The sequence below is a fragment of the Nycticebus coucang genome, chromosome 1, assembly GCF_027406575.1.
Source record: "Nycticebus coucang isolate mNycCou1 chromosome 1, mNycCou1.pri, whole genome shotgun sequence".
Taxonomy (NCBI): domain Eukaryota; kingdom Metazoa; phylum Chordata; class Mammalia; order Primates; family Lorisidae; genus Nycticebus; species Nycticebus coucang.
The window spans coordinates 106,997,405-107,012,915 of NC_069780.1; the positions used below are offsets into that span (position 1 = coordinate 106,997,405).

General features: G+C 45.3%; 1 protein-coding gene across 5 annotated transcripts in view; it reads left to right on the forward strand.

Moving 5' to 3' along the window:
* MFAP3L (microfibril associated protein 3 like) overlaps positions 1-13,486 on the forward strand; it is a 28,856-nt gene extending 15,370 nt beyond the window's left edge. For all 5 annotated transcript variants that reach the window (XM_053585592.1, XM_053585626.1, XM_053585601.1 and 2 more), the window contains 2 exons: positions 285-708; positions 7,041-13,486. In XM_053585592.1, coding sequence (XP_053441567.1) covers positions 285-708; positions 7,041-7,972 — 1,356 coding nt within the window. In that variant the 3' untranslated portion in view covers positions 7,973-13,486. The remainder of the gene's footprint in view (positions 1-284; positions 709-7,040) is intronic.
* Positions 13,487-15,511: the final 2,025 nt, after the last annotated feature.

A 15,511-nucleotide genomic window follows, 5' to 3' on the forward strand; every position in this document is an offset into this window, starting at 1 on the left:
GGACCTAAGCGTTCCTCCTGCCTCAACCTCACTAGTAGCTGGGACTATAGGTGCCCACCACCACATCCAGCTAGTTTTTCTATTTTTTGTAGAGATGGGGTCTGGCTCTTGCTTAGGCTGGTCTCAAAGCTTCTGAGCTCAAGGGATCCGTACCTTTGCCTCCCAGAGTGCTTGAATTACAGGTGTAAGCCACCGCACTGGCCAATACATTTCTTTATTTTCAAAAATAAATTTTCACAGTTTTTATTCTAACATATATATGTATTATTTTGTTTTGTAAACAGGTTCTTAATCGAGTGTTACCTGTCTGGATCCAGGATGGGGCTATGCTGTGGCCTCTGAACTGTGTCACCAGGCACCAACCCCATTGCAGACCGTCCCTCCTTTGCCTTACAGAGCAAACAGAAGCGATGGCTCTGTCTGAGAGCCATCCAACTATGCGCTTTCCACCTTCTGTGCCCTTTTTGGTCCTAGCATCCACTCTGGCTACAGCTGCGAATGTGACCAACAGCACTTTGAACAGCACGGCCGTGGTCCCAGGCTCCATGCCTGTTGTCATTGCCAGGACTGACCACGTTATCGCCAGGGAGGGGAGCAGTGCCTTGATTAACTGCAGTGTCTACGGCGTCCCTGACCCGCACTTCTGGTGGTACCACTCTGGTGGCAAGCTGCTAGAAGAAGAGGAGTCAGAGAAGGAGTGGGGAGGAGGTAGGCATTCAGACCATGTCAGATGGGGGGCTCTGCAGCCAGCACCCGGAGTGTTAGTGATTCTCACCTGAGTCACTTACAAATCTCATTTTGTCTCATTTTTGTAAGGTAACAGAGACCATACATATCCTTAAGGGTTCGAGGTGGTAATTCATTTTTTCACTCACTAATTCAGATGACAAAAGGCAAACATGGAAGTCTTTTAAGGGGCCTTTCGGAATTTGGTAATATCAGTGATGTATTGCATATTAAAGACATCATAGAGACGAATGCAAAGCAGATTTTTCCTGAATATCTATTCCATTATAAGAGAGTTCTGTTTTCTTTCATGGACAGGGCTCGGATGAACAGAGTGGTTGTTTGTATCAGTTTAATTCATTGACTTTGGTGTAAAGATCACATGTCTTTAAAAAGTCTGTGCGGGGCGGCGCCTGTGGCTCAGTGAGTAGGGCGCCGGCCCCATATGCCAAGGGTGGTGGGTTCAAACACGGCCCCAGCCAAACTGCAACAACAAAAAAAATAGCTGGGCGTTGTGGCGGGCGCCTGTAGTCCCAGCTGCTCGGGAGGCTGAGGCAAGAGAATCACATAAGCCCAAGAGCTGGAGGTTGCTGTGAGCCGTGTGACGCCGTGGCACTCTACCGAGGGTGGTAAAGTGAGACTCTGTCTCTACAAAAAAAAAAAAAAAAAAAAGTCTGTGCAAGTTCTCAGTCTCAAGCTGTGTCCCAAAGTTTCCAGATGGGCTGAGAAGGAGGGAGGATGTGTTATAGTGATGAGGTGTGACCCAGTGCCGTAGGAGAGCCTGGTCTTTAATGAATGAGTTTCTGGCCAAAATCAGTGGGTGTCTTACCTTCTGAAGCACCCAGCTTCCTTTGACTCTAGGTCAAGAGGACTGGTTCTTGCCAGGGATCAGTACATTTCTTGTTTTCCGTATGAGAAGTACTTGTCTGGGAACCCAAGCCTGATCTGGTCAACTGGAAGGAGTTAATCCTCTCTGCTGGGCCTTCACTGTAGATGGAGGTGGCCAGACAGTGAAGAGACTGTAGTTCTCATGGAGCAGCTTCTTGCTCCTCTCACTCCCCCCCTCTCCCCGCAAGCCAACAGCTCTCTCTGTGGGACAGAGCTGCTCCAGGAGAACCTACATTTTTAATATCTTTGCCTCATTTTATCTTAACTGCTCTGGAAAACGAGCAGAGGCTAATGACCTCTTCCCTTAGGGGGATCCTCTGGTGGGTGAGCTACATGCTCCAGGCCCCCAGCTGCACCCGAAGGCTTGGGCTGCAGGCCACTGTCCTCTATGGTGCTTTCAATGAGCCCTTCAAGGTCGTGCAGAGACAGTATTACAGATGATGAATCATGCTGAACTTGCACAGTGGACCTCCCCACCAAGTAGGACTGGGGGACCACAGACAGTTTAAATCAGAAGGTATCATGAAGACATTATGGCGCAAATACCCTTTTTTTAAGACCTGCCTAGAACTCTGCTATCCCTAAGGGGCTATGCCCAGAACCTTCACTACTGACAGTGGAAAGATGAGAGAGGAGCACTCCCAACCCACAGCTGGCCTCCCTTCTTCCTGATTGCAGGTCACTTGGCAGTGACGTCACACTGGGGAGGCAGTAACTATGGTGACAGAGACACACCTGCCCTGTCCATACTGGCCAGGTCTTCCTGTGGGGCTAGATGCTGCTGGGGTGTTGAGGGGACCAAAGGCTGCAGACCTGGACCCACCTTTCACATGGACCCTGATGCAGAGGTTATCTTGGGGTGCTGAGGAGTCAGGACTAGGGACTGGACCCCCGGGTCCTAGGGAGAAGGAAATCTATGGGACAGCAGAGTACAGGGCCTGAATTTCAGTCGCAGCATTTTGAGTATTGACCCAGAGTGGTGCCTTACTGCTTTGGAGAGACAAGCTCAGTGACCTAATGGAAAGGCCCAGTGAGCACAGGCAGGCTGCCTGGCCAGCACCTTGCTTCTCCATTCTGACATGAGGAGGAAGGGCACTGAGCTAAAGCCGAGAGGCATCTGCCTGCTTGGCTTCCTCTTAACTGGCTGCTCAGCCAGTCTAGAGGCAGCAGCGTGTGGGCAAATCCCAGGCTGGTGGCCCATGGAGACTGCTGGGCACAGAGGGCTGCTCTGTCAGAGTTCAGCACCCTCATCCTGTCAGCAGTCCTGCTCATAAATTAGCTAGCTGTTTTAGACCTCCTAGGGAAGATGTACTTTTGATCTTTAAAAAGAACTTGTGATGCTGATGCTTGATGTCCCAGCTCAGCTTTTGTAATTATGATGCATAATAATAGTAAGTTCAGAGCAGGAGCAGCTTGGCCTAATGCACAAGGCCTTATAGCTGACAACCAGGCAGTGCAGAAGCAGTCCAACAGTATTGGACTTGGGGTGCTGGAGTGCCCTGTGAGACAAACCAGTCTTAACCTTCTTTCTTTCAGGGGACATGCCCATATTAAGTCATAACAAGGACAGAAATTTCAGTTTTCAGGCCAATGGGCTAGAAGTTTAAATGTCAAGGCAATTGAATACAGTATGAGAAATCACACAAAGTTGCTGGAGCTAGGGCTGTGATGGGACTTACTGCTACAGCCAAATTAGCAACATTAATGCAACTTTTATTAACAACTGTTGCCATTTAGGGAGCCCTGGCACCAAGTTACACATATTATTTCTAATCCTTATAGTAAGTGTGACAATGAGAGGTTATTTTTAGTTTCCTGTCTTTTCTTTCTTTCTTTTTTTTTTTTTTTTTTGAGACAGAATCTCACTCTGTGCCCTGGCTAGAGTCCCGTGGTGTCATAGCTCACAGGAACCTCAAATTCTTGAGCCCAAGCAATTGTCTTGCCTCAGTTTTTCTATTTTTAGTAGAGCCTGGGTCTTGCTCTTGCTCAGGCTGGATTGGCACTTTTTTACAAAAATTAAGATTACCAGTTCAAATTAGCTAGAGGAACAAATATTTCTTTTTCCAGGAAATAAAAAGACAGTAGGGTCTTTTCATATGTGAATACCTTTTAATCCAAAATAGCAGATTATGAGCAGCGGAATTCTTCCATCCCCACATTCCTGGGCTGAAAGCTGAGCTAAGTCTGTATTTTGTGTTCTAGCTGCAAACACACATGCACACATTTTGTGTCTATTTGGTGAGTGCCAGTTCAGTGTGGTGCTGAGTCAAGGGAATGTATTGCATTTATGTTTGCATAAACATGTATTGGAACTCTTCATCACAGGAATATTTTTAAGTCAGTTTCAAGAAAATAACATACTTGTTTTGGCAAATTGAACTCTCCTCCCAGAAAATCATGTGTGTGAAGTGTGAGAGTCTAAGTATCTAACAACAGGTCACAAGTAGGGTGTTAATCTCTGCCATTCTTTGAGAATACAGACAAACCACACATCACTGTGTTTGCACGGACACATTCACAGAAAGAGGTCTTTCAGGAAAAAGCCTTTTTCCTCAAATAAGTAATTTGAAAGAAATTCTCGGAGCTTAAGTGTTTATGTGTGATGTTAATTTTTAATGTTTAGTGATCCCCCAGAAGCTGGAAGAGTTTAGAATTTCGGCAGAAGCTATAATCACAGAACCTTTGCAGGCCATGCCGTTACTTTCCCTGTGGTCCTCCAGTGCCATGATGTGTCGATGCCACTCATTTTTGTATGGCAGGAATTTGGTCAGAAGTGACAGCTCTGATGCTGTCACATGTTGTCTTAGCACCGAGTCACAGTCACCCTTGTGCCACAGAATCTCTTGCTGCTGTTGATGGATTGCAGCAACCTGGTGCTGTCCATGGTCTCTGTCTTTGCTGGGGGTCTGCCTGACTTAATCCCCTTACTGTGATGTTATGCCATGCCCTGTGCACCTGCCCCTACAGGGAGCATAGCAGTTCCACTCAACCACTGTTCTTCATAGGACCCACCAAGGTCACAGCCTCTTACAGAGGAAAGTGCTGGGACTACATCCCCAGGAGGGAACACTATCATAAAGAGACTTTTTTCATGGCCTTACTTTTCTTACATTCATTAAGGTTTTTCCAGGCAACCTAGGCTAAAATCTGAAGTATAGGTTGTGGGTTACTTTTTTTATTTTTTTAAAACAGTCTCACTGTCGCCCTGGGTAGTATGCCATAGCATCAACATACCTCACAAGCAACCTCTAAATTCCTAGGCTCAAGTGATCCTCCTGCCTCAGCCTCCTGATAGCTGGGACTATAGATTCTTGCCACCATGCCCAGCTAATTTTTTTATATTTAGTACAGACAGAGTCTCGCTCTTGCTTAGGCTGGTCTGGAACTCCTGAGCTCAAGCTCTGATCCTGCCTTGCCTCCCAGAGTGCTGCGATTACAGAAGTGAGTCATCACACCTGGTGCTTCTGAGATTCCTTTTTTTTTTTTTTTTTTTTTTGAGACAGAGTCCTACTATGTCACCCTCGGTAGAGTGCCATGGCGTCACAGCTCACAGCAACCTCAAACTCTTGGGCTTACGCAATTATCTTGCCTCAGCCTCCCAAGTAGCTGGGACTACAAGCGCCTGCCACAACACCTGGATAATTTTTGTTGCTGTTGTCATTGTTTGAGCTGGCCTGGGCTGGTTTCGAACCCACCAACTTCGGTGTATGTGACTAGCACCGTAACCACTGTGCTATAGGTGCTGAGCCAGCTTCTTAGATTCTTGAAATACTTAAAGAAAAGCAGGGCACAGTGGCTTACATCTGCAATCCCAGAACTCTGGGAGGCAGAGGCAGGAGGATCTTGAGCCCAAAAGCTTGAGGTTGCTGTGATCTATGACAAATTCACAGCACTCTAGCCAGGGCACATACTGAGACTGTCCAAAATAAAGAAAAAGTTGCTTTGGGGAAATAGACCTTTTTTGAGACACAGTTTCACTTTGTCATCCTTGGTAGGGTGCCATGAAGTCATAGCTCACAGCAACCTCAAACTCTTGGGCTCAAAGCAATCCTCTCCCTTGTCTCAGCCTCTCTAGTAGCTGGGACTATAGGCACCCACCACAATTCCCGGCTGTATTTTTAGAGATGGGGTCTCACTTTTGCTCAGGCTGGTCTTGAACACCTGAGTGCAGGAGATCCACTAGCCTCAGCCTCCCAGAATGCTAGAATTACAGGTGTGAGCCACCACAGTCAGCCCTTGAAATATACTTTTTATTAGAATTAAAACTCATGGCCAGGAGGAGAGCGAACAGTAATAGTACAGCATAGTAACAGATGCTTCAAAGGAAACTATGAGTTAAGTTGCCCCAGCCCTCTGGAGGGTTTTCTCTTATTGGCTTAGAGAACTCAGGTGCTTTATTTTTTTGCAGTTTTTTGGCCGGGGCTAGGTTTGAACCCACCACCTCCAGCATATGGGGCTGGCGCCCTACCCCTTTGAGCCACAGGTGCCACCTAACTCTGGTGCTTTCACAGAAAAGTAACTCCTGGCCCCTTAGAACACCCCAAAACCTGAGATGGACCCTCTGTGGGGCAGTCTCGGGAGGTGGCAGGGTCTCAGAAAGGTGCAGACTCAGGTCCTTGAGGCTAGACAAGGGTCCTTGTTCACAGAGGGCTCTGCCTTGCAGGTGGGCAGGAGACCTAGGATCAATCCACATTTCACTGGCTTCAGATCCTCACTCCCAGGGCAATAAGGGAAGAAAAATCACTTTTATCAACATTCGTTCTTCTTTGTGCCATGCTTATTTTCAATTTGATGGATCTGTAATTTATTATCAAGAGCTAAAACAAATCAATGTAAATTCATATTCAGCCTCTGAATATACATATTGTTAGCTTGTCGCTTTAAATAGTATAGACAATGCATAGTAGAGTCTCAGAATTAATGGCATAAGTTATATCTTAATTAAATAAGGTCATACAAAGATAATTTCAGTCTCAGATATGAGAAACCCAGGTGCCCATGTGTTCGAGGTGGTCAGGCCCCCAGACAGGTCAGAGAATCCAGGGCTCCAGCTGAGGAATCCTCTGGTATGACTGGTATGGGTCAGACATGACCTCTGTCATGTCTCACTGAGACGCAGATTCACACAGTATAGTTTGGTGGCTGAAAGCACAGCCTCTGAGCCTTTGAGTCGTCCAGTTACACTGGTTACAAACCCATGACCGTGCCTCAGTTTCCTCATCCTGGACAGCAGGTCTGGTGTTAGTGCCTCCTATGCATTGCCTCCTGCAATTTGGGCAGTGCCCACATTTCCCTGCCTGGCATGCGGTGGGCCCATTAGTGCATGTCTGCTGTCACCAGCCTCAAGTGTCCCTAGAAACATGGGCGAAGTGCAGTGCTGGGAACCTCACATCTCTGGCTGAACTCTCATCTTTCCCTCCCAACAGGAAAATGGCACATGCAGGCTGGTGGCCTCCTGAACATCACCAAGGTGTCTTTCTCAGACCGTGGTAAATACACGTGTGTCGCCTCCAACGCCCACGGCACAGTGAACAACACAGTGACCCTGCGTGTTGTCTTCACCTCAGGGGACATGGGCGTCTACTACATGGTCGTGTGCCTCGTGGCCTTTACCATCGTCATGGTCCTCAACGTCACTCGCCTGTGTATGATGAGCAGCCACCTGAAGAAGACGGAGAAGGCGATCAATGAATTCTTCAGGACAGAGGGCGCAGAGAAGCTGCAGAAGGCCTTCGAGATTGCCAAGCGCATCCCCATCATCACCTCAGCCAAGACCCTGGAGCTGGCCAAAGTCACCCAGTTTAAAACCATGGAGTTTGCCCGCTACATCGAGGAGCTGGCCCGGAGCGTGCCTCTGCCACCCCTCATCATGAACTGCAGGACGGTAATGGAGGAGATTATGGAGGTGGTGGGCCTGGAGGAGCCAGGGCAGAGCTTTGTGAGGCACGCCCCGGAGGGCCAGGAGGCCACTGACAGGCACGAGGTATACACCATCCCCAATGCTCTGCAGCGCAGTGACTCACCTGCTGCCGACTCAGACGCCTCGTCACTGCACGAGCAGCCTCAGCAGATCGCCATCAAGGTGTCCGTTCACCCGCCATCCAAAAAAGAGCCTGCAGATGACCAGGAGGGTGTGCAGTTAGAAGTCAGAGATGAAGAGGACACGGGGCCATCAGCCGAACAGTCCCCCGACACTGCAGAGCCTTCTACTGAAGTGACGTCCACAGAGCTGACATCTGAGGAACCAACCCCTGTGGAGTTCCCAGGCAGGGCACTGCCACCTGCTCACCCCAACTCCACAGAGCCCACAGTGACATGTGACAAAAACACCTGCATTATTTATGAAAGCCATGTCTAATATCAACCCTGAAAAGCTATGCATATCAAGTAAATCAGGGGCTGCTCCTTGAGATACATACAGATGTAGTCACTCTAGCCGCTAAGCCTTACCAGGAGACTCACCCATAGGTTGGAGTGGTGCCATTTGGACAGGGGACACCTGCATGCAGCTGTGAGTGGACCTTCCTGTGAGAGAGGCCAGGGGAAACATCACGGCACAAAATTGGTAATACCACATGGAAGGTGTCCATCTGTGTGGTGTGAATTGCAGAGGCTGCTCACGGCCACATATCTTAATCAGCAACATCCTCTTGGCAAAGAGGACTCTGTTGTAAGATACCCCAAGTTCAAGAGCCCTGTCCAACGCTCACTGCACTGCTTTTCCTTTTTAAAATTACAGGTCTGCTACGATAAATGCACGTACATGGTTTTGCTGCACTTTCTTCTCAGTTTTAATCACTTTCACTGTTCCTTTATCTTGGACTAGTTATTATATTAATACTTGTAGCTCTTTCTGGTTTAGCCCTTTTTGTCCCTGTTTTTCTCTAGAACTTTTACTTCAGAGGCCCCAGTCTAATACTAGTCACCAGAACCAGGACGGCGCCTGCAAGTCCCTTGCAATGGCCCCGGGTGGTTACTAGGCTGGCTGTGACTTCCATCCCCCCACCTATTTTCACAGAGTGCTTTTTTTTTTTTTCCATTTATTTCCAGTGAAGCTGCTACTGTGAAACTGAGAAAAACTTTGCCCTGGAAGAGCACTTTAATGGTTGTATAAAAATGCATGTGCCTGTTTATGTGGGAGTATTTTGGTGAACTCAGCTGAAGCGTAGAAGGGGAATGGTGAGGGTTGTTTGCCCCCATGCCACTCATGAAAATCGCTGTTAATGTAGGATCATCCTCCAAGCAAAGGCTGATTCTTTACCCAGAAAATTTACTGCTTCCAGAGACAGAGGCATTTGTTGGGCTCCTGTAAGGTATAGAATTCTGACTCCCAGACGGGCCTGCAAGGACCATTTGCTGTTGGGCAGTGCCCACACCCTACTTAGGGCAGCAGACATAGGGTCTGTGATATGCCCCTGTGACTGCAGGCCAGGATGACGGTTCAGAGAATTGCACCATCAGATTTCATGCCAAAACTACTGAATGACTATCCAGCCCCCAGAAAGCAGGTGCATTTGAGCCAGCAGGATGTGTTGGAAAGAAGATAGAACTGGTCACCTGAAAGTTAGTGCCTGGCCCAACTGTGCCAGTGCCCAGCTGCCTGTTTGGGGGCAAGGCTAGGCCTCTGTGTCCTTGTCTGTAATACAGGGTGGGTTGGGTGAGGGCCAAGGGCCACTTCAGCAGTTTCACCCTCTCTCAGAACCAGCTCACATGACATCCTTGCTTGTTCTCAAAGTCTCTCAGAGGGTTTTCTCTCATCTCCAATTCCCACAATTCATGCTGTGTTCCTTACTCAGATAGAGGTTGTGGGTCTTCTCCTCCAGGAAGTCATTAGGACCTCTCCTGCAGTAAGAGGTAGTCTTGGTGAGGGTGAATGACATCACTTCCTTTTCACTTACAAGCAAGGAAGACAGGAAGCTCAGTGTCGCCGATGGGGTGGTTACGTCCAAGGTTGCGTGGACACATTGTTGATGAGAGTGTAGATGCATAAGTATAACCCGCACCCTTTCACCGTCCGTGGAAGTGGCCTTGGACAACTCCCTGCCTCTCTCTGAAGTTTAATCTTGTGCTTCATCTATGAAAATACACAGATAGCACCTGAGGGTCTGCAAGATCTCTTCTCGTCAAACGTTACAGTTTTACAGAAAGTCTGCAATCTTCATGATAAACCTGGAGCAAACCTGAGAGAACATGAGCCTGGGTGCTTCTGCTGTTCAACCATTGCAGCAAACAGGTGTGGAGTACATGGCCTTAAAGTGACCTTGCCCGGTTTATTTATAGTAGGGAGAGAGTATGGAAGGTGACACTTCAGATGACAGACCAGTTCCATCAGACAGCTCGTGAAAAGGAACATCTTCGCATCTAGTCCGACGTGTCTTGAGTGAACCCGCAAAGAAATCAGCAGTGAACCATCAGGAGAAACCAGGAGTCCTGTCTGGGCTGTCCAGACTGGGATATTACATGTTTGGGTTGTAGTAGGACAGTTTTATATCTAGCTCTTAGAGCACAGCATTTTTTTTTGTTAACGCAGGTCCACACATTTTTAGCAGGGGTTTCTACACCAAAGCAAAAATGGGGACTTAAGCTCATTGTTTTTGATGTGTGAGCTTTCCCCCATGCTATTTGGTTCTCATTTCACTCAAACCAGAGTGCAGACCTCTGCAGAAACAGCAGAAGGTGCCGGTTCCATCTACATATCCACGAGGGAAAATCTGGCTACTGTTGATGAAATGAGCAGGAATGTGTGACCAAAGAATGTTTCCAGGTTGATTTTTGCTTCTTTAGACTATGGTGGGGGGAGATGATAACGGATTTCGAAAACATTCTCCCTTGTCAAGGCATTAGAATGACCCTGATAACACCCACCCTACAGGGAGGTTGACTCACAATGATGATTTCTACTTGTGGAAAATCTGCACGCTTCCTGTCCTATCCTGCCCCCAGCATCTTTACAAAATCAAAGAGTCCCTCCTGCTAGACCGGGAGGTGCAGACACCTCATGACTCTTGGTTGGATTTTCAGAGATAAAGTGAACTGCCCACCTCATGGAAATTCAGTCATGTGACTGACCGTGGGTGCTCCTTGAGCACTGAGCGTGCTGGAGCAGTTTTGAAAGCTGGCTGCTAATGCCCAGCTACGTCCCCTGAGTCTTATGAACTCATTCTCAAGGTGGAGTTCTGCTTTCTAAGTCATGCTGGTAATATCTCTAGCAATTTTTTTCTTGAGAGTCCAAAAAATAATTCACATATGTATGCATAATTAATTCACTTAGGTGATTTTTGAACTTGGATAGTATTTATTCTAAATGGGGAAAACAAAATTTTATATGGAAAAATCTAATTTATAATGGTTTTGGTTTATAGATTATATTTTCATATCTTTAGGGCACATCTACTATCCTCATCTTTTTGTATATCATACTTGGCAAAAAGAAATACTAATACTTGACTGAAATCTCTAGGAACCAAATTTGATATATACGATCTATAACGTAAAGAAACTGCTGTAAAAATAGCTGAATGTCTCACCCATGTCTCAAGCATTACTGTGCCATGTCATCACATCCAGAGCAATTTGTCTTGGATGCTTACAAGCATTCCTTTTCCACAACTAAGGCTAGAAGATTTGGTGTCCCTCACTATGGATCCTGGAATCCTCTCTCATTCTTTACCATTTTTTTTTTTTTTTTTTTTTGCAGTTTTGGCCGGGGCTGGGTTTGAACCCCCCACCTCCGGCATATGGGGCCAGCACCCCACTCCTTTGAGCCACAGGCGCTACCCTCTCCTTTACCTTTTTTATTGTTTCCTTTTAATAAGCACAAGTTTGTGTTGTCTGAACAGAAAGGCAAATTTGAGATAACAAAACAATAGAATTTAACTGAACTTATGGCTACGTAAATTTTTTAATGGACTCATAATGTGGTTTTTACTTTTTATTTTTTTTAATTTTTGAGAGAGTCTCACTTTGTCGCCATCCATAGAGAGCTATGGTTTCATAGCTCACAGCAGCCTCAAACTCCTGGGCTCAAGTGATGCTCCTGCCTCAGCCTCCCAAGTAACTGGGACTACAGGCGACCACCACCACTCTCAACTAGGTTTTCTATTTTTAGTAGAGACAGGGTCTTGCTCTTGCTCAGGCTGGTCTTGAACTCCTGAACGTAAGCAATCCACCTGCCTCGGCCTTCCAGAGTGTTGGGATTACAGGTGTGAGCTACCTCACCCAGCTCAGCCTGACTTTAAAACACCCTCCCAGCCACTGGAAGAAATAGTTGGAAAGGCATATCAGGCATCTTTTAATTTGCTGTTGGAAATGCAGTGTTGTGCGTGTGCTAAAACTCCCTATGGTTCTCTTAAGTGGAATTTCCTTTCAGTGTTTAATTTGATAAGAAAATGGAGCATTTAAGTCGAATTTCAGATTCTGTGTTTTCTCAGAACAGATTAGCTACTGTCTCATATCCTTTTGGCAATCCCTTAAGTAATTCCTGTTTCTCTCCTTGCTTTTTAAACTAAGTTATTAGGCTGAGCGCAGTGCCTCATGCCTGTGATCCTGGTACTTTGGGAGGCCAAGGTGAGAAGATTGCTTGAGCCCAAGAGTTTAAGACCAGCCTGGCAACATAGTGAGACCCTTTCTCTACTAAATATGTTTTAAAATTAGCCAGGTGAAGTAGTGGTACCCACTACTGTAGTCCCAGTACTGTAGTCCCAGCTACTTGTGAGGCTGAGGTGGGAGGATTGCCTGAGCCCAGACATTCAAGGTTGCATTGAGCTGTGAGCACACCACTGCTCTCCAACCTAGTTGACAAAGTGAGATCCCACCCCCTAAAATAAATAAAGCATTTAGTACTCTTTAAATATCTATGAAATCTCACCACACATACATTTTGCACTTCTGTTATGGTCAAGTTATTGGTCATTTTTATATTCACCTATTCACTTTAAAAACCTTTCAGCAGATAACAAAGTTCATTTTCCCAATGTATTTATTAGAGTTTCTTCAGTGACTAACCAGATTCAAATTAGACAAATCAATGTGGAGGGGTGAAAAAATCAAACCAAATAATTTTTTATTGTATTTTCCAAAGCAAGTGAGCATGTATCCATTATACAAGAAAATGTCGGGCAGTGCCTGTGGCTTAAAGGAGTAGGGCGGTGGCCCCATATACTGGAGGTGGCGGGTTCAAACCTAGCCCTAGCCAGAAACTGAAAGAAAAAAAACTAAAAGAAAATGTCACATAGGGTTGATAATAATCCTTAACTGGGATTTTTTTTTTTTTATTAAATCATAACTGTATACAATGATATGATTATGGGGAACTGGGATTTTTTTTTTAAGAGAATACTACATCAACTCAAAACTAGAGAATGTAAAAATGGAAAGTAAATAGCTCTAAGAATATTCTGGCATCAATTATTTTAATATAACCAATAATAGAAGCCTCCAAATGTCTCTTGCACACACCCCAGAGCTACTAACTTGTCACAGAGGATGCCCACACTCAACATCTTGTATTTCAGTAGTTCCCAATATCCTTCATTAAGATTGGAAAACAAGACCAAACTGGGGCGGTGCCTGTGGCTCAGTGGGTAGGGCACCGGCCCCATATACCGAGGGTGGTGGGTTCTAACCCGACCCTGGCCAAACTGCAACAACAGCAACAACAAAAAAAAAAGAAATGCCAACCTGGTGATTTTTGTGAACAATAAAATGTTCACTTTCTAAAAATAATTTGAAGATGTAAACAAATGACTAATAGCAAAAACAGAGAAAAAAAATTGTGACACATCCTGTATTTTGATTGTTGCTTTAATAAAAGGTGTGCACAGGTGTCCTGGAGTGTGTGTGTCATTGTAGGATCTGCTCTTTGTAGTTACTGTTCTTATCCCTTCCTACCTTTTGAATCTGCAGCATTTCTTAAGAAAAACAAAGGCCAGGTGTGCTGGCTCATGCCTGTAATCCCAGCACTCTAGGTGGCAAAGCTGGGAAGATTGTTGAGTTTGAGAACAGCTTGAGCTATTTTTCTACTAAAAATATAAAAACTAGGGCCAGGCACAGTGGCTCATGCCTGTAATCTCAACACTTGAGGAGCCAAACTGGGTGGATTACTTGAGCTCAAGAGTTCGAGACTAGCCTGAGCAAGAGTGAGACGCATTTCTAAAAAAAAAAAAAAAAAATAGCTGGGCATTGTGTTAGGTGACTATAGTCCTAGCAACTTGGGAGGCTGAAGCAAGAGGATCTCTTGGCCCCAAGAGTTTGAAGTTGCTGTGAGCTATGATGCCATAGCACTCTACCAGGGGCAAGAAAGTGAGACTCTTTCCACCAACACCCAGCCAAAAAAAAAGAAAAACTGGCAAACCAACATAAGTAAAAATAGAAAAAACTAGCTGGGCATTCTGGTGGGCCCCTGTAGCCCCAGCTGCTTGGGAAGCTGAGGCAGGAGGATCACTTCAGCCCAGGAGTTTGAGGTTGATGTGAGCTATGACTCCACGGCACTCTAGGCAGAGTGACAAAGTGAGACTGTGTCTCAGAAACAAGATTGTTGATGCTTGGATGACTGAGAAATAATGGTGCCATTAGCAGAAATAGAAGAACATAAAATATATTTTGAACAGTATAAGTTATTAATGTGCTTTTTAAATAAATGCATTTTAGCTTGTTAAGAGTGACATATATGTATGTAAACATATAATTTGGCAGAAATACTTTCTCTTAGAACATTGGAGATTTTTAAATATCTTCTCCCTGTGGGCCCTCCCATGGCAGGACTGTTAAGAACTGATTCAGGGGAACATGTGATGGAAATTTATATATTAAAAATGAAATGCAAAGACACTGAAGTCTCCAGCACTTAAAAATAGAATTATTAGTCTTCTGTTGGGAATAGAAACTCATCATTTTCACTAACTTGACATGGTAATTACTAGAAAGTCTCACTGTTGTTCAGAAGTCCCCAAATCGTGAAGAGAACAGAATTATAAAGACACGTTGAGCAAGTTATTAGCAACAAAATGGCTTAGTTGGAATGCTCTGGGTTTGGCTGTCAGTAGAACATCCAACTCAAAATGACTTAAAACAAAATTAGGATTTTTTTTTCCTTTTTTATTTTATTTACGTATTTATTTTTTGAGACAGAATCTGACTCTGTCACCCTGGCTTGAGTGTCCTGGTGTTGTCATAGCTCATCAAACTCCTGCGCTCAAGGGATCCTCCTGCTTCAGCCTCCCAAAGTGCTGGGATGGCAGACGTGTCTCAGCCTTTTTAAAAAAACAATTTTATTGCACCCCTTCTCTCCTTTTTCTATGCTCTCTTTATATTCCTAACCCATTGAATCTACAAAAATAATAAAGTAATTGCTTTATGCTGGTAAGTCCTGGGCTAATTTATTGCATAGTAGAAGTAACTCACTCCAGAAGACAATGTACAGACCAACATTATAGCCACAATCACATTGCAAATTAATTTTTATTTGTCCCGCTCAATAGGACTGCAAGACACATGGCAGATTCTAGATGTTTGTTGAATCAGTTTTTCTTAGAGGATGTAGCCATCAAGTAATATTAGATTTTTGTAATAATGTTGTTACATAATTTATATTTATAATCATCAGACATTTTTTGGCTCACTTCCTCAAACCCTATGAGTTCTAACTAATACATGTGGTGGATGAGCAGCACTTGCTTACCCTCCCACATATTTTGCAGTTTTTGGCCAGGGCTGGGTTTGAACCCACCACCTCCGGCATATGGGACCAGCACCCTATCCCTTTGAGCCACAGGCGCCGCCCTACCTGCCCACACATTTTGTGCACTAGTCTCCACAGACTCACTGCCCTGGCCTCACCAGCACCCCATCGCTTAGAGAGATGATTGCCTAATGTGGGCTAGCTTGAAGTAATCTCTTC